Source organism: Electrona antarctica, assembly GCF_951216825.1.
Source record: "Electrona antarctica genome assembly, chromosome: 11".
Lineage (NCBI taxonomy): Eukaryota > Metazoa > Chordata > Actinopteri > Myctophiformes > Myctophidae > Electrona > Electrona antarctica.
In genome coordinates, this window is record NC_136792.1 from 23514047 (window position 1) to 23538271 (window position 24225).

Here is a 24225-nt window from a genome sequence, read left to right on the forward strand (position 1 = left end):
CAACAAGGCTTCTCCTGTGGTTGCCTTCCTGGGTCATTTAAAGACCGTGAAGATGGCGACCCGAGTCCTTCAGAGGATGATCAATGGACCTGCTCTGGTCAGAACCAGGGCCCAGTGGTCAGGACACGTCGTCGTTTTGAACAGGTCTGATCCTCATTCACATTATTAGTTCATTGTTCAAGTCTGAGAGACCTTTGACAGTTGATGGTTTAATGGTTTTTGTGCAGCTTGTGTTAGCTTAAAGCTGTGTTGTTCTGCAGTGGAAATGGATGGGACTGGGCTTTAGCATCTCAGGTAGCCACTGCTGTGACTGGACTGTCCCACAAAGTTAAACGCTTCAGAATACTACAACATTTTTGTGGTCCTATTTTGATTAATATGGTCGATTGGTTCGACGGTATTGAAGGTCATGCTTATAGCATGATCATAACATAACCACAGCTGTTAGGGCTGGAATTATTCATTGTTTTTAGACCATTATTCATGCTCAAGGTCATGATTTGTTATTTTTCTCTGGGATGTAATTTTAATGTTGTGGAAAGAAACACCTACAGTACTGTATTTAACTTATTTTGTTTTGATGTGCAGAGGAGGTTCAACACATTACTGCATGTACTGTCATGTCTGATGCTTCTGTTTATTTATTTATTACCCTGCTATGTGGATACACTGTTGTCTATCTATTCTATTAGCTGAAATATTGTCTTTATTTCACTGTTATAAGTGAAACGTGCATGACTATCTTTCTTAGATAAGATTGGTGCATGTAACTGATGTGGATGGATTCAAGATTAATACAAAAATACATACATAATACATAATAAGGGAGTAGTCTCTGGGGCACTGCATGGGGACCCCCCACCCTGGCATTACATTCAGTTTGACTCAGTTTAACACAAAATAGCAGAACTACAAGCTCACAACGCCTTGTTCTATTTTCCACAATGTCTGCCTCTTTGTCTTTCTTACGTAATATTTGACAATTTGGCCAATTTGATATTAAAAAGGTCTTAAAGGTCATTAAATTGTAACTTTAGAAATATGCAGATATCCTGTACACTTACACTGTATGTTTGTTTGTTTGTTTACTGTTGAAGTGAGAAAACAATGTTGCAAGACATCTGGGGACGCCCCAAAATAATTCAGGGCCGAGTCCCGACCCTACTGCTCCCAATAGACCCCACTGCTCTAGTGCAAGGATATTTTCAGGCCAATGACCCCTTAGTTGAGAGAGAGAGAGAGAGAGAGAGAGAGAGAGAGAGAGAGAGAGAGAGAGAGAGAGAGAGAGAGAGAGAGAGAGAGAGAATTGTGTTGCAGAAACTTTTTCATAGATTTGTTTGACAGCACTATCATCAGTTTTGTTTTTGTTAGTTTACACATTGCCTTTTCTGTTATTGGCTTGGTTTTAATGTGTATTTTTAGACATTTAACCATTCAAATCCTCAATAATTTGACACCAAGCCTCTTTGCCATAAATAGCTGATGTCTACAAGCTCACAAGGCGTTGCATCGCAACACATTGTGAGCTTGTAGATATTATAGGATAGGATTCTTTCAAATAGCCAAAGTATACCAAGTGGTAAATGTATGTTTTATAATAATAACAAGAAATCTACAAATTAACTAGTATTAACTCAGGCTTTCTAATTGTAGTGGAGTAGAAGTACAGTATATATCCCTGAGGTGAATGTTATTATCATGCAGATTAAAGTTCTCAGTCGCCACGACTGATTTCAGTAATTTGGATTAGCCAGCGTGTCTTCTATGGAAACATCTATATTATACCAGCACTCAATGCATAGCAGACACATTGAGAACTCGTAGACTGGCTAGTTGTGGTTGTTAATTTTAGATTAGAGCATTTGAAGTGGTCAAACTAGTAAAATGTTCAGAAGCATCTTCCACAAAATATGAATAAAAACTGCATATTTCATAAAAGCACATTATGACCAGTGGAGTGGACCTTTTCCAGTGGTGAGATTTTATTTATCTTTAATCCATGTATTGTTAGTATTACTTGCAGGGGTCTGGCGGTGTCGAGCGTCAGAAACAGAGAGGACAACTGGTTCAAGTCACTGTTTGTGAGGAAGGTTGATCCCAGGAAAGATGCACACGCTACCCTGCTGACTAAGAATGAGGAGAATAACCTGTATAAAATCCAGTGTAAGCTTTACACACATTCAATTCATCCCTACAGTACCTCTTCAAAATCATAAAAACTATCTCTCTTAAATCAATGATATGTCGTTTTTAATCAACTTTCTTTTCTGTGCAGTCCATAATGTCAAACCAGAGTGCTTGGAGGCATACAACAAACTTAAGTAAGTGTAAGTGTTATTTGTTATATTAACCAATCTCCTTGCAGTGCAGCAGGCACAGATGTTGAGGTGTGTAACAAACTGTTGGCAGTGCTGCCAACTCTGTCAACCAGTGTTGCCAACTCTCATCTCCAAAAACAAGCTAAATCTTGTGAGAGAAATAAGCCAAATCTCACGCAGAAAAACGAGCCAAAACAAGCCCAATAATATTGTCATATATTCCTAATAAACAAATATTAGATGCATATATCATTATAATTACTATAAAGTCTTAGTCTATATTATAATAATTTATGTTTTGGTCATTTATTATAACATTTTACACATACATACTTGAGCCATGGCTTAAGTGACGCCAGACCGATTCTGGGGAATTATAGTACATATTATACTGTACATTAAAGAAATGTTGGCTTATTAGATTTGCAAAGAAGCCACAGCGTTTCTATATCAAGCCCAAAAAACCACAACCCGCTAGTCGTAATTCTTTCCCGCAACTCTGGAAAATAACAAGCCAAAGGTTGCGGTAAATACTGAGCAACTTAGCAACACTGATGTCTACAGGTCTATTCCTGTCAGATGTCTGACATAACAGCATGGTATAGTACATCGTAGAATACCACCCCCTCATACTCCACTTGCTGGCATTCTGCCTATATTTAGCAACAACACCAAACTTACATTTTCATATGTTGTGCTGTTGTGATGTTATATTATTTAAATTTACATTTACTGGCTTCATCTCTTTCGGGGCATAGGATGCCGGATGGGGGAGGAGGGTGTTGTCACTGCACGACGACGTAGCCCTATGGGCTGGAGAAGTTATCATTCCAAAAGGAATTAAGTTATGAAAGAATCTCCCCTAAAATCACAGAGGCTATACAAATAAAATAAAATAAAATAAAATAAAATAAAATAAAAATAATAAAAATAATTACAGAACAAATATATGACACATTAATGTCTCTGTCGGGACTTTTCAGGATTCAAATTCAAAAGTAGCAGATCTACAAGCTCAAAAGTGTCGCTTCACGCCGCTTTTCAAGCTTGTACATCTGCTACTTTTGATGCTTTTGTGTGACGCCCAGTAGGGTGTTAATTTATGAAAAAACACAAAACGTTAGAATAAGGAGATGAGAGGTTTCTGTCCGACAGCAACGATATATGACATGCTTTCACGCAAGTGCTGGGACTGGCCTGATTGAAAGCGTTTGTGGTCCATCACAGTGAGGAGGTTTTACCATCCATCCATGCTGATAAGTTCTACCCCTGTGAGCTGGTGGGGACTTGGAACACCTGGTATGGAGAGCAAGACCAGGCTGGTAGGAGCCCTAGCATCAACACACACACACACACACACACACACACACACACACACACACACACAAATGAGACTGTGAATAGGTGAGTAATTGGTGAGTCATTCATGTAATTGTAACAGATCAAACTGGCAAAGGGTTCCCAATCTTTTCAGGCCACGACCCCCCCAAATAATAATTTGAACAGGGGACTAGCAGGGTGGGGGTCCATGGAATTGTAAGAGTTGAGTATTACATTTAGTTTGACTCGGTTGCACAGATAAATATTGTGAAAATAGCCGATTTACAAGCTCACAACACCTCAAGTTGTGAGGCATTGTGTGCTTGTAGATATTTTCACAATTTTTGCGCTTTCTTATATTATCTGACAATTTGGCCAATTTGGCCAGTTATTTTGGTGTTTACTTTTGATGCAGTAATGGTCTTTTGTGATCCACAGGTTGAGAACCATTGTATTAGAGGACAATTATTTATATGATGTGTACAGTTTGCTCTATGCTGCATCTCCAGTAATGATTTATTGTTTGGTTTTTTTCAGTCCATTTGTGGCGGTACAGAGGTGGCTACCCAGCTCTCACTGAAGTTCAGACCAAGCTCAGGCAGAACAAGGTAAAGACGACTGGATTCTACAATTTACAATTTAGGCATTTAGCAGACGCACTTAATCCGAGGTAATACATCAAATGCATAGACATAGTCATCTGGATCATAGGTAAACCAAGAATCCTTTATAAGTCTGAACAGTATAATATCAAACATCTGTACATTGAAACTATACAAACCATAGGATGCCAGGTCAACAAATTAATCTGACTAGTCTACATAACTGGCTATCAAATGTACACGTTTGACTTTGCATAAGACTGCAAGGGCAAGTACTACGGGCTAAGGTGGAGTCTGAAGAGGTGAGTCTTCAGATTATGGCAGAAAATTGGGAGTGAGTCTGCAGTTCTAACTGCAATTGGGAGTTTGGATTCTACTTTCAGGCTGGTAAACTGGCACACTGGCATGCATAAGTACTCAGTATGGTGTTCTACTCTCTGAGTTCCATGCTGGCACTAAGAAAATGTTGCTGACGAGATTACCAAGTATTGTAATCGTAAAACCGCCACTGTGGCGTCCATGATGTCGCTGTGTCAGCAATGTTCTTGACAATGTGGAAGTTTGACCAATGACAGACATCTAAGCAGAAAACAAACAATATCCATCTAGTGCTTTATTTGGAGAACTACGTATGTAGACTGGACAAGTGGACAGGCTCACAGAAAATAAAACAAAATTTGATAAATACGAGTGTTCTTGTGGTGGCTTCTCTCTTTTTCATTACAACCAGCTCCTTAGTCCATTAGCTGTCCTGATTCTACTGTCATATTAAACTTCAGAAGAATAAACATTAAACATTGTTACCTCCCTCAAACTTGTGTGTGTGTGTGTGTGTGTGTGTGTGTGTGTGTGTGTGTGTGTGTGTGTGTGTGTGTGTGTGTGTGTGTGTGTGTGTGTGTGTGTGTGTGTGTGTGTGTGCACGCGTTGACAGGAGTTCACGGCGTACAGGAAGGAACGGGGGAAGATGCTGTTGTCCCGTAAGAACCAGCTTCTGCTGGAGTTCAGCTTCTGGAACGAGCCCGTTCCCAGGGAGGGACCCAACATCTACGAGCTCCGCACCTACCAGCTGAGGGTGAGCTCATTAAACATAACATTAAACATATCATTACTGTCTGGGGGAAACCTCATATGTCCAAAACCGATTGGACATTCAGGATTCAAAAAAATAATAAAAATAGCAAAAGTAGCAGATCTACAAGCTCAAAACGTGTCTCTTCACACTGTGTTCAAGCTTGTGGATCTGCTACTTTTGATACTTTTGTGTGACGCTGTAGTATGATCAAATAGGGGGTTGATTTACCAAAAAAACACAAACAATTAAAATATGGAGATTTTGAGGTTTCTGTCCGACAGTAACGAAATGGAAAAGCACACGCACATTTATAAAGTGCTCAAAAATATTAAAATGTATCACACCTTTCTTTGAGCACTGGAACCACACAATCTGAAGTCCTCACTGTTCACATAGTGAACATAGTGACCCGTTAATATAATAAACAATGTAAACTGTAAACACACATGCAGGGAGACAGTGTAGTGCCTTGGTAAAACCAAGAACCTAGCACCAGGCTAAACAGTACGTTATCAAAATAAAAGTATTTACATTGAAACTATAGAATACCAGGTAAACAATGAACCTAGCATCTGTCTAAGTAACATGCCATCTAAATAAAATAAAATAAAATTATATGATATGATAAAACAAGCATAAGAGGCATTAGACGCGCTGCCCTAGGACAGATCTTTCACTGGGTTCAACATGAAATCCCAGTCCAAACCCACTCCACACCAATGCTTCGACAATGCAGTTTTTCCTTTCCCCACACCCAGATCCAACTACAACTTAGTTTTGGACAATAACATCATAATCCCCTACTACACGATACAACAAAACAAGCACATTTTTAGATAGATTTTCCCCGAATAGCATTCCATGCAGCTTATGGCTGTGCTGGTGCCATTTTCAGCACCCTATGTCCTTACTACGGTGAAAGGAGTCCGAGCTACAGTAAAAGTGGTGTCCCCTTCCTTTCCTGTCTATTTATAGCTATCCACAGACAAAAATAAACATGCAAACTGGCTACAAATATGATAAACGCTTCAGATTGTGACCTGACCTGGGTTGGGTTGGTTATATCAAGCTCTGGCATTAAATCACACCTCTGTTTTATAAGATCCTTTATTCCTTTATATCCAGTATGATCCATAACACAAGGTTAGCTCTCTAGGTCAGTGGATCCCAATGAGTGGTTCTGGGACAGGGACACCCAGGGGTCCTTCCATGGTGTTACAGGGGGTCAGCAGCAAGGACAGGGACACCCAGGGGTCCTTCCATGGTGTTACAGGGGGTCAGCAGGGACAGGGACACCCAGGGGTCCTTCCATGGTGTTACAGGGGGTCAGCAGCAAGGACAGGGACACCCAGGGGTCCTTCCATGGTGTTACAGGGGGTCAGCAGGGACAGGGACACCCAGGGGTCCTTCCATGGTGTTACAGGGGGTCAGCAGCAAGGACAGGGACACCCAGGGGTCCTTCCATGGTGTTACAGCCAGGGGTCAGCAGCAAGGACAGGGACACCCAGGGGTCCTTCCATGGTGTTACAGGGGGTCAGGGACACCCAGGGGTCCTTCCATGGTGTTACAGGGGGTCAGGGACACCCAGGGGTCCTTCCATGGTGTTACAGGGGGTCAGGGACACCCAGGGGTCCTTCCATGGTGTTACAGGGGGTCAGCTGGGACAAGGACACCCAGGGGTCCTTCCATGGTGTTACAGGGGGTCAGCTGGGACAGGGACACCCAGGGGTCCTTCCATGGTGTTACAGGGGGTCAGGGACACCCAGGGGTCCTTCCATGGTGTTACAGGGGGTCAGCTGGGACAAGGACACCCAGGGGTCCTTCCATGGTGTTACAGGGGGTCAGCTGGGACAGGGACACCCAGGGGTCCTTCCATGGTGTTACAGGGGGTCAGCAGGGACAGGGACACCCAGGGGTCCTTCCATGGTGTTACAGGGGGTCAGGGACACCCAGGGGTCCTTCCATGGTGTTACAGGGGGTCAGCTGGGACAGGGACACCCAGGGGTCCTTCCATGGTGTTACAGGGGGTCAGCTGGGACAGGGACACCCAGGGGTCCTTCCATGGTAATACAGGGGGTCAGCAGGGACAGGGACACCCAGGGGTCCTTCCATGGTGTTACAGGGGGTCAGCAGGGACAGGGACACCCAGGGGTCCTTCCATGGTGTTACAGGGGGTCAGCTGGGACAGGGACACCCAGGGGTCCTTCCATGGTGTTACAGGGGGTCAGCAGGGACAGGGACACCCAGGGGTCCTTCCATGGTGTTACAGGGGGTCAGCAGGGACAGGGACACCCAGGGGTCCTTCCATGGTGTTACAGGGGGTCAGCAGGGACAGGGACACCCAGGGGTCCTTCCATGGTGTTACAGGGGGTCAGCAGCAACAGTTTAATTTCACTAGAAGTGAGCCTAATTAGAGAATGACATATTCACATCTTAGGTTTCACTATCTTCACTATTATCTGTCCACCTACATTTAATTTAGACAGTTGTGGAATTATGCATTTGCTTTATTTTTTAATAAAAATAATGTTTAACTATTTTTTGCATATTATGAAAAAGAAAAGGGATGCTAGGGTTCAATTATCAATATGGTTAATATTCTGCAATCTGATCAGTCTGATCAGCTCTCCCAGTGTGAGATGTGATGCATGTGGGCTGCTCTCTCTCCTCACAGACTGGAGATTGAATGCTTTATTAAAAGTTTGCAAAAAGTTTAGAGTTAATAATACTAAAAGCATAACACACAAAGCCACGAGGGCTTGTTTCCATTGTGGTCCTATGTATTCAATTCATCAAGACAAAGACATAAAATACTATACAAGAATTCATCAATACTAGGAACAGTAAAAGTATAGCATACCGTATTTACAGAAAAATCTTAAGTGAGGGGCGCTTTTATCATCGTTTGTGTTTACACTATCATGTAAAAATGGCCATTCATTATCAATGGAATTTAATGTTTGTGTTAGGACAAAGTTTGTGTTTACACACACTAAAAGCTGGACATAGGGGCTATCGCCCCTCAAAAACTGGAAGGTCATTTATTTTGTCAAGCTAGAAGAGACATTTTTGAAGGAGGGTGGGGAGTCACTTTTCCATAGTTGTTGGTAGGGCATTCCACATTTTTGGGTGGCATAATAGTAGAATTAATTCATCCCCAGAGCAGCTCTGTGTTGTTCTAAGCATCAGAGCGGGATTGCGACAGGCTTATAGGGTGAAGTTATGCAGCACATTATCAAAGCCTTGTCCTCATACCTTTACACTGCAAGTCCAGTCAAGTTACATTTATTTGTTTTACACATTTAACACACAGTAAACTCAATGTGCTATATCAGTAGTTATCTCACACACACACACACACACACACACACACACACACACACACACACACACACACACACACACACACACACACACACACACACACACACACACACACACACCCCTCAAACCTGTCTATCTACTTCTCCAAAGCAAAGTGAGTGACACCCACAGCCACAACACTAGAGGGAGCGGAAAATTGTCATTTTACTACTCTGCCAACATTTGGAATGCCCTGACACCATCCATTAAATGGTTAAAGGATGTGTAACACCTTTTTCTTTCAAAATTGGCCTGAAAAAACATCTATCAGGATGGGAGATAAATATAATTTTCCAATCTAATTTGTACATATCGTGTTGTATGTGTTGATGACATGTATTGTATAGGACCACAATTGAAACAGGTCCACAGGACTTTTTCGAGTTATAATTATTTTCAGCTTTAATGTCTTACTGTACCACATGCTGTACCACATGTTGACTAATAAAGTATCCAATCAATCAATACATTCTGGACAAACAATATCACTCACCACTGTCCAGTTCACCCATGTTACGCAGCGACTGTAACAACATCCATGATAACAACAAGCCCTCCACTCTGGCATTAAATTCACAGAATGCGGTAAAACCCCCGGCAACTATTTGGAACAAGGCTACTATTTGCAACCCGATACGGTATATTTCATATAAATTGTAGTACGTGCATACATGCACATGCATCTGCTATTTGAAAATAGCCATTCTACAAGCTGCGATGTGATGCGTTGTGAGTTTTTAGATCTGCTATATTAAAAAAATATTGAAAACGCATTAGTCATCATAACACCGCAAATCTGGTATGGGAGGGGCGGGGGTCCCTGTCACAACATATTTTCAGATGGGGGTCCGTGGTCAAATACGTATTAGGGGGTCCTTGATATGAAAGCGTTAAAGAACCACTGCTTTGTATCATATTTTAATACCTCTTTTGTTCTGTTTGACATTTTGCAGCCTGGAACCATGATCGAGTGGGGTAATTACTGGTAAGGTTTGAAGTGAACACATCACACGCCTGTGGTTACTGTGCACTGACATCATTAATAAGACATATTCCACAGAGAGGATCTATTTTCATATTGTAGTGTCATAGGTTACCACTGAACCTTGACAATCTACTGTACCGTACCTTCAATATTATTCACATTACATTATGTCTAACCATAAATGTTGTTAAACGCATATTTTGTTAAACGCATTTTTGTATATATTAATAGGTTGCATTGTGAGAAACTCCATAGAGTCAAGGTTACTGAGCATAGCAGTGGGTGTGGTTGTCTGTTGGCACTAAATAATCTGACATTTTTTTCCCATAGAGATTTACAAATATATTTATATCAATTATTTTAAGCCAAGAATCAAGTAGTGGTGGGTATTGCCTGCAACCTCACGATAGATATGTATCATGATACAGAGGCCATGATACTATATATATCGATATATTGATATATATATATACGTTAATTCCACATAATGACCATTAGGGCTGGGTATTGCCAACAACCTCACAATCAATAGAGTCCTATAGACCGATTCAGAAACGGGTCCCCTGGTCGCAGCGAACGTATTTCCTGTAGGCGGAGACGACATATCTGCGGTGTAAACTCGCAGGTCTTCTACTACATTCAATGGTAGAGTGACTGATGTTAGTCTGCTCAAACGTTATGGTTGAGACGAAGCAATGAAAGGTCCTGAAAGATACATAAAGTCAGTCTTACCCATTACCCAATCTTTCTGTACTTTATACCTCATACTAAGCATTTATGTTCTGGGCATCTTTGTAAAGTTAGTGTTAGTAAAAAGCAGGTAAGAGTAATGTTTGAGCAACATTTATGGTTAGCCATACTACATTTAATAAATACCCTTTGTTTAGCGGTATGGACATCATTCACCAGGATCCTGGATGGCTTGATTCTAGGCTTAGAATAATTGATAATTTGGTAAATCGCTATTGGAAAAATGAATGGCCGATTTCTTTTTTGTGGCACCATAAAACCACACCCACTGCTATGCCCCATTGTCAGATTGTGTTTAACCACATGAATGCTAGCATCCCTATGTTATAACAGGCCAACAGGGGGACTGTACTTGGGGGGGACATATTCAAACCAGGAAAGCATCTGTGTCATTTTAGATTTGAGCTATATACTGTATTTTTAGCCACAAGTTTTTCTCTTTTAATAATTTGTTGTTTTTCAACAGGGTACAGAAAAAAAATGCAATAATGTAGACAAATTGCAGGCTTTCTAGGGTTAGGGTTAGGGACATTGAGTTGGTTTGGTTGTCCAGTGTGGTGACATTGAGTTGGTTTGGTTGTCCAGTGTGGTGACATTGGGTGTTGTGCTCCACAGGGCCAGAGCCATCAGCTACCGACAGCACAACAGTGAGGCAGTGGGAGGCTTTTTCTCCCAGATAGGGAACCTCTACATGGTTCACCACCTCTGGGGTAAGAACATATTTACCACCTCTGGGGTAAGAATGTGTCGTTGCAGTCGAGCAGAAACTTTATTTTTTATTTGTTTTTTTCATTAACACCCGGCTTGATCATACTACAGCCTCACACGAGCTTGTAGATCTGCCACTATTGCTGTTTTTGAATTGAAATCCGGAAGAGTAACAGTTTTGGACATGATGATATTCCAAAGTTTTCCACAGCTATTCAGATATTAGCATTAGAATCCATTTCATGCAGTCGCACTGAGATGGATGAACCTCCATGAATCTATAGTTCTATACACATCTTTGCAGTGTCATACAGTGTGATCGGTCTTTCATTTCAGCTTACAAAGATCTCCAGTCCAGAGAAAACACGAGGAGCGCAGCGTGGCAGCAGGAGGGCTGGGATGAGGCAGTGTATTACACAGGTGAGTAATATATTGACTTCTTTTTCACAAAGTGCCTCCAGGCCAAAGACGTTTTTATCTTATTTTTTAAAGGGGCTTAAATTGATAACATTATAATCATGATTTAATTAAAATCTTACAACTCTCGTTCTAAAAAAACAGAACAAATCTATGGTGGCCTGTGCTGAACTATTGCTACTGCCATTTAGCGGTGGATGAGTTAAGGCCTATTCATACCAGGGGCGGATTTACTGTAGGCAAAGGCAGGCAGATTTGCCTTACTTTGCTACGTTTCTGCCTCCCCTCAAACAGTTTATTTAAAATAATATCGCCTATAGGCCGCCGCCTAGCCGCTACTCAAGGCCGGCAGACAGAAGAATACACATCTATTTTGTGTCCTGCGTGCGTTTGAGTCTTTTCACACTCCCCCCCCCCTTGTGAAAGCAATCATTATGTTAAAATTTGCCTTTGTAGAATATACTGTAATTGAATAGAATAATCAACGCATTTAAACAAAGAGTCATTCATGGATTTATTTAAATTTAAGTAAAAAAATAAATCCCCCCTGGAGCCATACCCAATTGATGCCCCTGCGTTTGTTACATTACTGTGTTTTCTTTTTTTTTGTTGAGGGAATAGCAATGCAATCATTGCCGCCTTTAACAGAAAAATTGCCACGACTGAAGCTTTGGATTGATGGTCCTTTAACCTGTGACGATAAATGTGCATACAGAGCATCTACACATTTTTAAAGAGGCAATTTAAGGACTTTTAAGACAAGCAATCAACAAACTATACTATAAAAGTGGTCAAACATGAGGCGTTGTGAAATTGTAGATGGGCTATTTTCACAATATTTATCTGGGGAACAGAGTATGATTATTTTGGGGTGTTGCGGCCTGAAAAGATTGAGAACCGCTGCTTTAGTATCATAGTATTGAGCTTTTACCTTTATCATGATTATCACCGTTCGTAATCATAATACACCAGACTTTGAACTGTGTGGACACGCTATTTGAACCCCCCCCACTCTAATTTTCTCTTCTCTTTTCTCCAGTTCCTCTCATTCAACACATGGATTCCAGGATCATGATCCCAACGAAGGCCTCCCCACTACAGTAAAGCCAATACAAGCTGAATGGCACCCCTTTGAATTGTTACATCCATTCAGAATGTCACTGCCGTGGGCCTCAACAACATATTATCCTGTTTCCAACCAGCCCTCCCTCTTCCTCTCGCTCTCTTTGTTCTGTAATTGTATCTGCTGTATGTCTCATTTTGAAAAAACCCGGTAATAGGATGTCCAGAATTATCGCCGAGACACAGGAGGCAATGAAACAGTCCATTTTATCTGTTGTTTAAAAAAAACTCGGGGAAACTCATTACCATTGCGAGTGCACAAGTGTTTTATTGTTCTGTGGAAGGATGATCGATCTGAGACGACTATTCAAACCTTAAGGAAGCATAGTTTATACTACATCGTGTGAGGGTGTCGCTTGGCAAAAAATAACTAAACAAAAAGCTATAAACTAAACTTGACAGATATTGGGTCAAGGTCTGATGACACATTGGTCAGTAAGTACAGAGAGCCAAAGGACTTCTTGAGCCTGAATTAAGACTTAGTTGCGGGTGGGTGTCGTGCACCGAAAATAGCCGATCTGTAAGTGCACAACGCAACGCAGTGCAATGTGTTCTATAGTCCAGCTATTTTCGGTGTGCGGATAGCGGCGTGCAATTAAGTATAAATAAAGGCATTGGACAGTAGCATAAAATACCTGTGTGCAAATGCAATATTTAATGAATATATAGGGGTATCTACCTTATGGACAGACATGAGTTACTATCTGTACTCAAATATACAAAATCAAGGCTATTTATTTATTTCATGTAAATATTTCATGTTTATAACATCATTTATGATAGGAATAATGCAAAGTGCACTTTGAAATGCGACGTCAAAGCGCAAGTCAAGTGCTCAAGAGAAAGCCATTGGAAAATAGACTTATTAACCGGACATTATATTCTTATTATTTATTAGTATTCTTCACTGGACACTATATTCTATGAATGGAACATATTAAACAGATTTGACATGGATGATACAAGTCAAAGCCTCAGATTATTGTTGAGATGTATTTTATGTATTTCCCCATTGCGTCTTGTGGCCGTTTCTTTGTTTACAGTAAGCCCCCCCCCCCCCCCCCCCTCTGATATGCAAAGCACTTGGATGTTTTTATCTTGTACTGTGCTAGTGACATTTTCCTTTCTTGAAAAGATTAAATGATCAGCATGTTTTAGTATACAGCAGCAGTGCATTAAAAACGTGAACCATTGTGACGCTTGATTACACTGGTCTCTACCATCTCTGGTGCATCTAGGCCTGTCACAATTATTACATAATCGCCTGACCACAATTATTTGAGATAATCCTAATTCATTTTTGCATTATCGTCATAATCGTTTGTGTTGAACATTTTTCACATTTTCAAAAAGTGGAAATAAGTTATTTGTCATATTTGGCCCTGTGCATCTTTTGTTTTACAAAGCCAACAGAAATGTACATTTTATTCATAATGTTCAATGACAGAAGCGCATTTAAACCCGTTAATTGCAATTATTTGAGCGACAATTAATCATCAAGTAAAATGTTCTAATCGTGACAGCCCTACTTGCATCTATATCTCCAAATCTGGTTTGAGATTAAGTGTTACCAAACAAAGCATGCTTATCTTTTGTTGGTCAGTTCACAGGGAACAAATCACAACAGAGTTGGCAAAACATTGCCAACAACTCAAATAAACAAACTCCAAAACAACAGTATGTGTCTTTCTGTTTTAATGTGCCAAAAATGATTGAAATCATTACAAAGACACACTTTTATAGTAATTAGTTGTCTATATACTGTACCATGGCAAAATTTAAAACATTTCTATACATTTCAATACAACGCATCTTCTTTGCGCATACAAAAGTTGTACTACTTCACTAAAAGCAATGTCAATGTCATGATAAAAGTGCAAAGATATGCCTCTATTAAGACAATATGTTATACCTTTTTCTCTCTTTTGTTTTTTAGTACTCTACAGTAACCGTATAAACATCAAGTGGGCGACAAAGCCACGGTAAAAATTGGTCAAAGAGGTAAAAAACAATCAACTCACTATTGTAGTGTAAACTCTTTTCATTCATTATAAAAACCTACTGACCGGCTGGGTCTAAGAACAGTAGCTGATAAATGCATGGAAGGCACAGCTCCACTCCACCAGAAGGTGTAAACATTAGTCATGTTAGATCTTCTCCAGCTCTTTTAACAGCTCTCCAAAACTAGTGACGTACCATGAACTCCTCTCCTTTACTTGGGACCTGGTGACGTTTCCACCGAATCCAATGAAAGCGTTCTGAAACATAGATTGATACAATATAATCACCATCACAACATAACAGTAGTTGCGTCTCTCATGCCGTGTTCACTCTAGCGGCGACCAGTGGTGTCATGCTCGTCGAACGCAGTACCACACCGTGGTACCAGTAATTTGTATACGTGCATGCGCAGGGTGCATGTGCGTGCATGCTAGAACGCGTCCCCCTAGATTCAAGAGAAGACACACCTAATCAACCTCGCGTCACCAGACTTTCCAAGACGCACCATGTACCGAGTGGTCTAGGTTTACTGGCGCTGTGGTACCAGTAAAAAAAACACCATGACACCACTGCACCGCAGATAAAAGCTGCAAGAACACATGGCCAGCTCCACTGCTGTTGAGTTGCCATTGCAGTGTTGCTCACGCCACACTGTGTAAATCAGATGCCAAGGCGAGGATTACATAACACAGGTTATTTAAATGGTTAACGAGAAGACATTTTTATGTCCAGCTTTTGGTGTACAGTAACCGAATTTTTGTCCCAACACAAACATTAAATGCCATTGACAATGGAGAATTTTTAGTATGTGTAAACAAACCAGACGCCAGGACGCAAATTGTGATTGGCTGGAATGAGATTATGTATGATAAGTGCGCCTCTCACTTCACAGGGGTGTGATTTTTTTTGAGGGGCGATACACAAACATTGCATAACACATACATTGAAGACGAAGGTGAGGACGCAAATTCTGATTGACCAGAATGGGATGATGTACGATGGATGATAATATCGCGAAGGAATTGTGGGGAGATAGGGGGACTGAAAATGGTGAAACAATAGTATATTATTCTTTAAAAAAAAAGTATGTAGCCTGTATGTAGTATGTAGATAACCACCCCAATTGTATAAGTTACAGAATCTTGTATTAGCATAGCATACTCTACCATACAAATATTGTTTTTTTCACACACAAAAAAAAGTATGTAGCCTGTTGCTTTCTCAATGCTTGTGTGATGTGCATCATAACACATTTAAACAAACTTCCACCTGAAACGTTAAGGAAACAAATAGAAAAACAAAACATATAGAGCTCTAAACTCTAAAATAAAGATTTATGCAGAGATTCCTTACAGCAGGAGGACAGGCTTCTAGGTCCGTGGCTCCGTCTCCGATCATGACGACGGTCTTGAAGCCGTACTGCTCCTTCAGCATGCTGATGACCTTGCCTTTGCCACCGCTCTCTGCTGTGGGCTGAGTCTCGTCAAAACCAGCGTACTCACCTGAACAGGTGGACAAGTTGCACACAAGGAGAGGCCTAGTTATTTGGACGAGGAACTAAAACGGTAGCTGAAACCTGTTCAAGCTGGATCAGTCAGATATTTCATCCTAATTGGCTAACATTGGCTTTCAAAGTTTGCAGGATTGGCCCGTTTTGAACAAAAAGCCTCAAATCATGAACGCAGCGTGCAATTTACGTGAAATCTTTCACAGACTTTCCTACTAGGCTGAGGAATATATCCCACCCTTTTCACATTGGCCTGTTACAGTGCCACAAACAGGTGGATTTTTGCAAAACACATTTTTGGAACAAAATGCCTCAAATCATGAACACAGCGTGCAATTTATGTGAAATCTTTCACAGGCTTTCCTACTAGGCTGAGGAATATATCCCACCCTTTTCACATTGGCCTGTTACAGTGCCACAAACAGGTGGATTTTTGCAAAACACATTTTTGGAACAAAATGCCCCAAATCATCCAATTGCCATCAAGAAGAACTGGCACCCTTTTCACATTGGCCTATTGTAGCGCCACCAGGAGGCCAGAACCTGACCTGCCCTGGTGGAGGCCTGTGCCCCGAGGGGCACTTTATCTAGTTTAAAATGAGAGAACAACGATCGTAGAATGTGAATTTTAGAAATTATCAAACCAGAGACAGGATTGTGTCTAAGGTTCTTCTGCTCTTCTCAATAGAAGAGCAGCTACTAGACAAAGATAACCACCCCAATTGTATAAGTTACAGAATCTTGTATTAGCATAGCATACCATACTCTACCATACAAATATTTTTTCACACACACACACACACACACACACACACACACACACACACACACACACACACACACACACACACACACACACACACACACACACACACACACACACACACACACACACACACACACACACACACACACACACACACACACACTGTAATATTCCACAACTCTTAAACCTAAGTTATGATTTGTCGTATGGTAGAGTTGTTTGATAAAAAGAAAAAAGACGGTACCACAGACTCACCATTGAAGTAGAACTTGAGGCGGTTGGCGTACACATGGTGTAGAGGAATGTTGAGCTGAGACGCCACGTGCTCCACGATGCAACGGAAGCCCCCAGAGATGAGGAACACCTTCACGTTGCGCTGGTGCAGGTCATCCACCAGCTCCCTGGACATGCACAACAAGAGACCACATCAAAATGATGCACTCAAAAGTCCTGTCACAGTTATGACAGTTTCACTATAATCACCAAACAGGAAGTCACATTGGTCTTCCATTTGGCAACATACGTAAGTGTTAACCTTGAGCCACCTTGTAAAGTCAAACATCACGGTCATCGCTTTTCCCCCTTCAAAGAGGAGCTGAAACACCAGCACAAGTATGTCCAAAACTGTCAATTCAATTCAAAGGAGCTTTATTGGCATGAGAAAACATACAAAGCAAGTGTCAAAATACAATAAAAACAGAAAATGGGGAAAGTACAGTGTATACAGTTGGAGGGGGTACAGCATTAAGTAAATATTAAGTCACTTGTCAGGAATCAAATTCCAAAACAGCAAAACATCAACAAGCTCAAAACGTGTCGCTTCGCGCCGCGTTTCAAGCTACTTTTGATGCTTTTGTGTGACGCTGTAGTCATGTAATGATCATGTAGGGAATTCATTTACGAAAAAGTAAAGTTAAAATAGCGAGCAACAATATTATAGCAACATAGGTTTTTCAGAAAACCGTTTATAAGGCATTTTTTTAATTGAATTCAGGTCTTAATGGTTTAGACAGGAATAGTTCTGCACACACTTACTTAATACCTGGAGTCAGCTGTGGCGGGTGGTCAGTGATCAGCTTGTTCACCTGTTCTCTGGAGCATCGGATGATGGACAGACGCTCTATCAGAGCCGTTTTGAACGTCACCGAGCCCCCCATGGCCTTACGCGTCCTGACATGTAGCAATGAGAAGAAAAGCATATTTACATTTGGTAAGGTTGCTCTACAACGGAGAGGAATGCCAATAAACCTCATCTGTACTTCCATCACGCGTAAGGTTGGGATCCGGAACTGGAGGAAGTGTAAACGGATCCAACAGTGATTGAACCGGAATCAGTTTCAATACATTGTCAAGAGTATGTGGACTTCACAACTGCTATCTTATAGTATTACTTATTTTTTTTAAGCTAGATGTGAGGGCTGCAAAGCGGCCAGAACCTCTATACTAGTACAATTACAATATTGGTGGTGCATTTTCATTTCAAGGACCACCATAACTCTGAGAGTGTACACATGGAACATTCACTTCATTCACTCTCAGAGTTACAGACCTGTAAGGGTCCATTTGGAATCCTCTATTACCACTCTCAGAGTTACAGACCTGTAAGGGTCCATTTGGAATCCTCTATTACCAATCGTTAAAGTTAACCGCTAAGGAATCGGACCGTTAAAGAGGGAATCTGTAAGGAACCGTACTAATCGTTAAAATCCTTAGAAATCCCAACCCTAGTCACACACGGCAGTGTAAGCGACTAAAGGCCTATTCATAGTCTGGATTTCCGGTGGTGAGGTGACCACCGGAGCTGAAATAACGTTGAGCGGAGGTGAGTAAAAACAGAGAGAAGGGCTGGAGCGGTGGTGGTGGTTTGCTCTTCACCGCGGCTCGTGAGTCATGTTGTAGTTCGGTGGTCACCCCACCACCGAAAATCCAGACTATGTATGAGCCTTAAGCGTGATGTGAGTATGATTTATGTACTAGGGCTGCAAGTATCAATCATCTTCTTGACGATTATTCCATTCGATTAATTCAATAATCAAGGAGCAAATCGATCAACCACTTAAGGCTGCACTATGTAACTTTCCTCTTCTACCCAAGATTTGAACCCGGCTTCCTGCTCAAGTGCAGAACTTTTTACCATTGAGCTAATAAAGCCTGCTCAGGGGATAATAATCCTGACCATTAGGTCAAAATCAGTCAGAAATCTGTGTCTAGGTCTAGATCTAAATGTGAAGAGCAGGGAGACAAAATACAACCACCCCAATTGTATAAGTTGTAACATACCGTACGCTACCATACAGTTACCGTACGCTACCATACAGTTACCGTACGCTACCATACAGTTACCGTACGCTACCATACAGTTACCGTACGCTACCATACAGTTACCGTACGCTACCATACAGTTACCGTACGCTACCATACAGTTACCGTACGCTACCATACAGTTACCGTACGCTACCATACAGTTACCGTACGCTACCATACAGTTACCGTACGCTACCATACAGTTACCGTACGCTACCATACAGTTACCGTACGCTACCATACAGTTACGTAACATACCGTACGCTACCATACAGTTACCGTACGCTACCATACAGTTACCGTACGCTACCATACAGTTACCGTACGCTACCATACAGTTACCGTACGCTACCATACAGTTACCGTACGCTACCATACAGTTACGTAACATACCGTACGCTACCATACAGTTACCGTACGCTACCATACAGTTACCGTACGCTACCATACAGTTACCCTACGCTACCATACAGTTACCGTACGCTACCATACAGTTACCGTACGCTACCATACAGTTACCGTACGCTACCATACAGTTACCGTACGCTACCATACAGTTACCGTACGCTACCATACAGTTACCGTACGCTACCATACAGTTACGTAACATACCGTACGCTACCATACAGTTACCGTACGCTACCATACAGTTACCGTACGCTACCATACAGTTACCCTACGCTACCATACAGTTACCGTACGCTACCATACAGTTACCGTACGCTACCATACAGTTACCGTACGCTACCATACAGTTACCGTACGCTACCATACAGTTACCGTACGCTACCATACAGTTACCGTACGCTACCATACAGTTACCGTACACTACCATACAGTTACCGTACGCTACCATACAGTTACGTAACATACCGTACGCTACCATACAGTTTGGACAAAATGACATTCTATTCATAAATTCATTAAGAAGAATTATACTTCACACAACTATGTCATGCTAAAATAGTGAAAATAACGGCTAATGAGAGCGGCTAATGTCACTATTTCACACCCTCAAAATGAAATGCCCAAGATTGATCAGTAATCAATTTTATTATTATTATTATTATTATTATTTTGTTTCATCGATTAAATTGATTAGTTCGATTAACTGTTGCACCTCTAATAGAGAGGCAACAGCGGTACATACTGTATAGTATACTGTACATATACACATACATACATCTCAGTGACTGCATCTCCTACACCACAGAATTTGGCGAGTTCATCGATTCCCTCTTCTTTGATGACTGTGCTGTCCACATCGAAGCAAACCGCTTCCGCTCTCCGGAATATCTCCTTCGTCTGTGATAAAGATGTCATATTACTGGAATAAAGAAAGAAAGACGTGGTAGAAACAGAATGAGACACAAAAAATGAGTATTATTGATGTTCTGAAATATAACTGTATCCGTTACGGTGATGCTTGCAAAGCTTTTAACCACTTAAACCTGAACAGATCATGGACCAACTCTGTACTTTGCTCCTCCTTTTTGAGGGGCGCTAGCCCCTCCAATGCATGACTTTCCGAAATTACCGTCATGCCCCTCGCTTCACACGAATGTGATTTTTTTCCCCTCATCTACACCAAATTACTTGATTAAATTTCACTCACAACATAGGCAAAACATCTGTGAAATTAAGCAAACTTGAAAACAGTAGATCTAACATCACAACATGCCCAAAATCGGGTACTAGGGTTCATGTGGTTAACATCAACAGGCAAGCAGTATGCCACTGAACTGACTATGACCGTGTCTGAGGACCAAATCTAATCCTGTTCATTAAACCTCAGCTGACACAAGTTTAGGTCACAAGCAGAGGATATGTGGTAACGTGCAGTCTGTCATTGTCTCCACCAGCCAAAGTTTGCAGGATTGGCCCGTTTTGAACAAAAAGCCTTAAATCATGAACGCAGCGTGCAATTTATGTGCAATCTTTTGCACACTTAATTAACACTTTCCTTCCTACTTGGCCTGTTATAGCGCCACCAACGCAAAACACATTTTTGGAACAAAATGCCTCAAATCATCCAATTGCCATCAAAGGCATTAGAAGAAATGTCACCCTTTTCACATTGGCCTATTATAGCGCCACCAGGAGGCCACAACCTGACCTGGCCTGGTGGAGACCTGTGCCCCGAGGGGCACTGTTTCTAGTTTCATTCTCATTTTGTTGGGGTACAGTACAGGCCCGGCGCCACGAGGGGTCAAAGGGGGTACTTGACCCCTCAACCCGACCTCCTTGACCCCTCATTTTTAATAATGTCAATAATAAAATATAAAACTACCTTTTGTGCTGGATTGGTTTTCTAGTGATATTTGGCAGTGATATTCACTAGCAGCACAGTGGTTATAACAACTCGAAACATGCTGCTACAAATAAAATCATGTATTGTACAGGCATGCAAGGAACATCGCATGGGGCGGCGGTGGCTCAGGGGTAGAGTGTCTGGATGGCAACCGCAAGGTTGCTAGTTCGAACCCGGGCTCCCCCAGAGTTAGTGTTGAAGTGTCCTTGAGCAAGACACTGAACCCCAAATTGCTCCTGATGTGCTGGTTGGTGCCTTGCATGGTTTCTGCCGCCATCGGTGTATGAATGTGTGTGTGAATGGGTGAATGTAATGCACAATCTATGTAAAGTGCCTTGGATAAAGGCGCTATATAAATGCACCATTTAACATCTAACATGCGTCATGGCCATCTCCCATCTGGAAAGAACAGGAAGTACGTTTTTCCTGAGGCACAGGAATTTAACACATGTTAATTCGGATCAACTGAATGTATGTGTCTGACATATGATGGTCTGCCATTGGGGGGAGGGGTGCTATTGATGCAGTGGATCAGAGCAAGTGGCAAAGTGGGCTGTGGACTATTGTGAAGAATGTATTCTCTGAGCACAGACTCAGTTCACTTAATGCGGTCTGCAGGTTAATATCAGAATACTGATATGTTATTGATTTCAGCTGTTACAATTCCAAACATGCAAACATGACCCACTTTAATTACTTCAGTCTATATTAGTAGCTTAATGACTAGTACTAGCCTTGTATTTGAAATTAAATAAAAAATATTACTTTTCCGGATTCCAATTAAAAAATAGGTGAAATAATTCAGGATTCCAATTAAAAAAATAGCAAAAAAGCAGATCTACAAGCTCAAAATGCATCGCACTGCGACACGTTTTGAGTTTGTAGATCAGCTACTCTTGACTATATGCATTGTGGCCCTCTGGAGTGAGTTTGAAATATAGTAGCCCTCTCCATCATCAAAGTTGCTCACCCCTGCCCTATCCAATGTTGTTTTGTAGCCTACTGTGATGTTGGCAAATGGCAATAATTGCAATAACAAACAGTACTATAAACTCATGAAAACCGGTTCTGACATTCCGGGTTCCTCCTCAGCCCTGGTCCTTGATTGCATCATGTGCCAATAAATGTGCACTTGATAGAGCAACACAGTCTGTGTGCGGAGTGGATCTCTTTTGTTTATTCTACTCAGCCCTGCAAGCCCTCCTCAGCCTCACATATCCAAAACTAAAGAATATTTTGTTACTATAGGGTTGAGTACATTACAGAACATCGGATCATATGGATCTCATAACCGAATATTGGATCATCAATCATCATACAGGATCTTTACAGAACACACTGGATCCTATAGGACAGGGGTCTTCAACAGGGGGCCCGCGATCGCAAGGGGGTCTTCAGTCACTACAGGCCGCCAAATCGGTGTGATAGGATTTTTTTCCTTCCTTTCTTTCTTGAAATCCAGCATCCCTATTCCTAGAGAACTTTAGCCCAAAACAGTCCATCTACAAGCTCACAGCGCCTCTCCCTGCAGACCAAGTACATTGAAAGATCAAATTTACTAAATATTGACGGTTAAATGTCTGAAAACACACATTAACATGAATCCAACACTAATGTGCTAATAATAATGGTGCTGTCAAACAAGTGAATCTGCTGTGGGGGGGGGGGGGCTTCTCTCTCTCAACTAAGGTAACCAACTAACTAAATAAAAACGTTGAAGACCCCTGGCTGCTATTATAGGATGACAAATAGATGCATCCATCACTGCTCACTGAATGGACAGAATCTGCATGCGTTGCGTCACCCCATGCCATGCACTGACTGCACACACACACACACACACACACACACACACACACACACACACGGATGGAACAAACCAAGCCAACCCAAAAGAAAAGACAAAGTCGATGCCATGTTGGTTCTGCTTCAGCGACCCGTGTGTCTACCAATATGGTTTCTACTCATTATTAAGATCAATAACAACACTACTTCAATGTAATGATGATGAAATTTAAACAAACAACTATAAACTGATGTTACAACAAGGCATCAGTTCAGAGAGTAGAGAGTGAGATGCATGTTGTTCCCTGCCTGCATGTATTATAAGACACACTGTCCTTGTAGTGGCTCTTACAGTCCTACTGCGCTCCACAACTGAATCAACATGTCTGAGCATGTGTATAAAGGTAAATAAACAGTTGGTAACTTACTGATATGTGATTGATAAGCAGCGTCTCAGCATTAAACATTAAACACAGCTCCTCTGATCTGATGTGCTGCTGCATGCATAAGGTTCAATGACCAACCGAGGAGGGGGAGCCAGGTGACGAGCAGCCCGCACAGCCAATCACCGTCAAGCCGGTGAGTGGACCCGCCCCCCATGTCACAGGCTGCGTTCCAGAATGCTTTCACAAAGGGAACAGAACACCTTCACTATAATAAATAGTGGTATGATACTAGGACACGTGTATATATACCTGAAGATATAAAATTACTGTTAATTAAATATTTGTCAGACAGAGACAGCAATGTTGTGTCAATATTTAGTTTATTTGTAATGTCAATATTTTTGTATTAAAAAAGAAGAAAAAAAGCACGACACGACACTTCTCTAGGATCTGAAATCAACATTGTATCAATGCTACACATATTATTGTTGATATAAATGAGCACGTA

The 24225-nt window shown here is 41.5% G+C and overlaps 2 protein-coding genes across 2 annotated transcripts; one reads left to right on the top strand and one right to left on the bottom strand.

The window, feature by feature from the left end:
• The first annotated feature begins 9 nt into the window (after positions 1-9).
• On the top strand, positions 10-14332 carry LOC306932724 (protein NipSnap homolog 2-like). Its single transcript, XM_079514629.1, has 10 exons — positions 10-144; positions 2012-2163; positions 2276-2321; positions 3546-3640; positions 4176-4246; positions 5172-5312; positions 9629-9660; positions 11026-11120; positions 11455-11538; positions 12575-14332. Exons 1-10 carry the CDS (start codon positions 53-55, stop codon positions 12637-12639), a joined length of 873 nt encoding a protein of 290 aa, XP_079370755.1. The 5' UTR covers positions 10-52; the 3' UTR covers positions 12640-14332.
• A 5-nt stretch (positions 14333-14337) lies between these two features.
• On the bottom strand, positions 14338-23892 carry psph (phosphoserine phosphatase). Its single transcript, XM_079514630.1, has 6 exons — positions 23760-23892; positions 20419-20562; positions 17967-18101; positions 17187-17332; positions 16012-16160; positions 14338-14915 (listed from the first exon to the last, which is right to left on the bottom strand). Exons 1-6 carry the CDS (start codon positions 23789-23791, stop codon positions 14805-14807), a joined length of 717 nt encoding a protein of 238 aa, XP_079370756.1. The 5' UTR covers positions 23792-23892; the 3' UTR covers positions 14338-14804.
• Between the last annotated feature and the right edge of the window lie 333 nt (positions 23893-24225).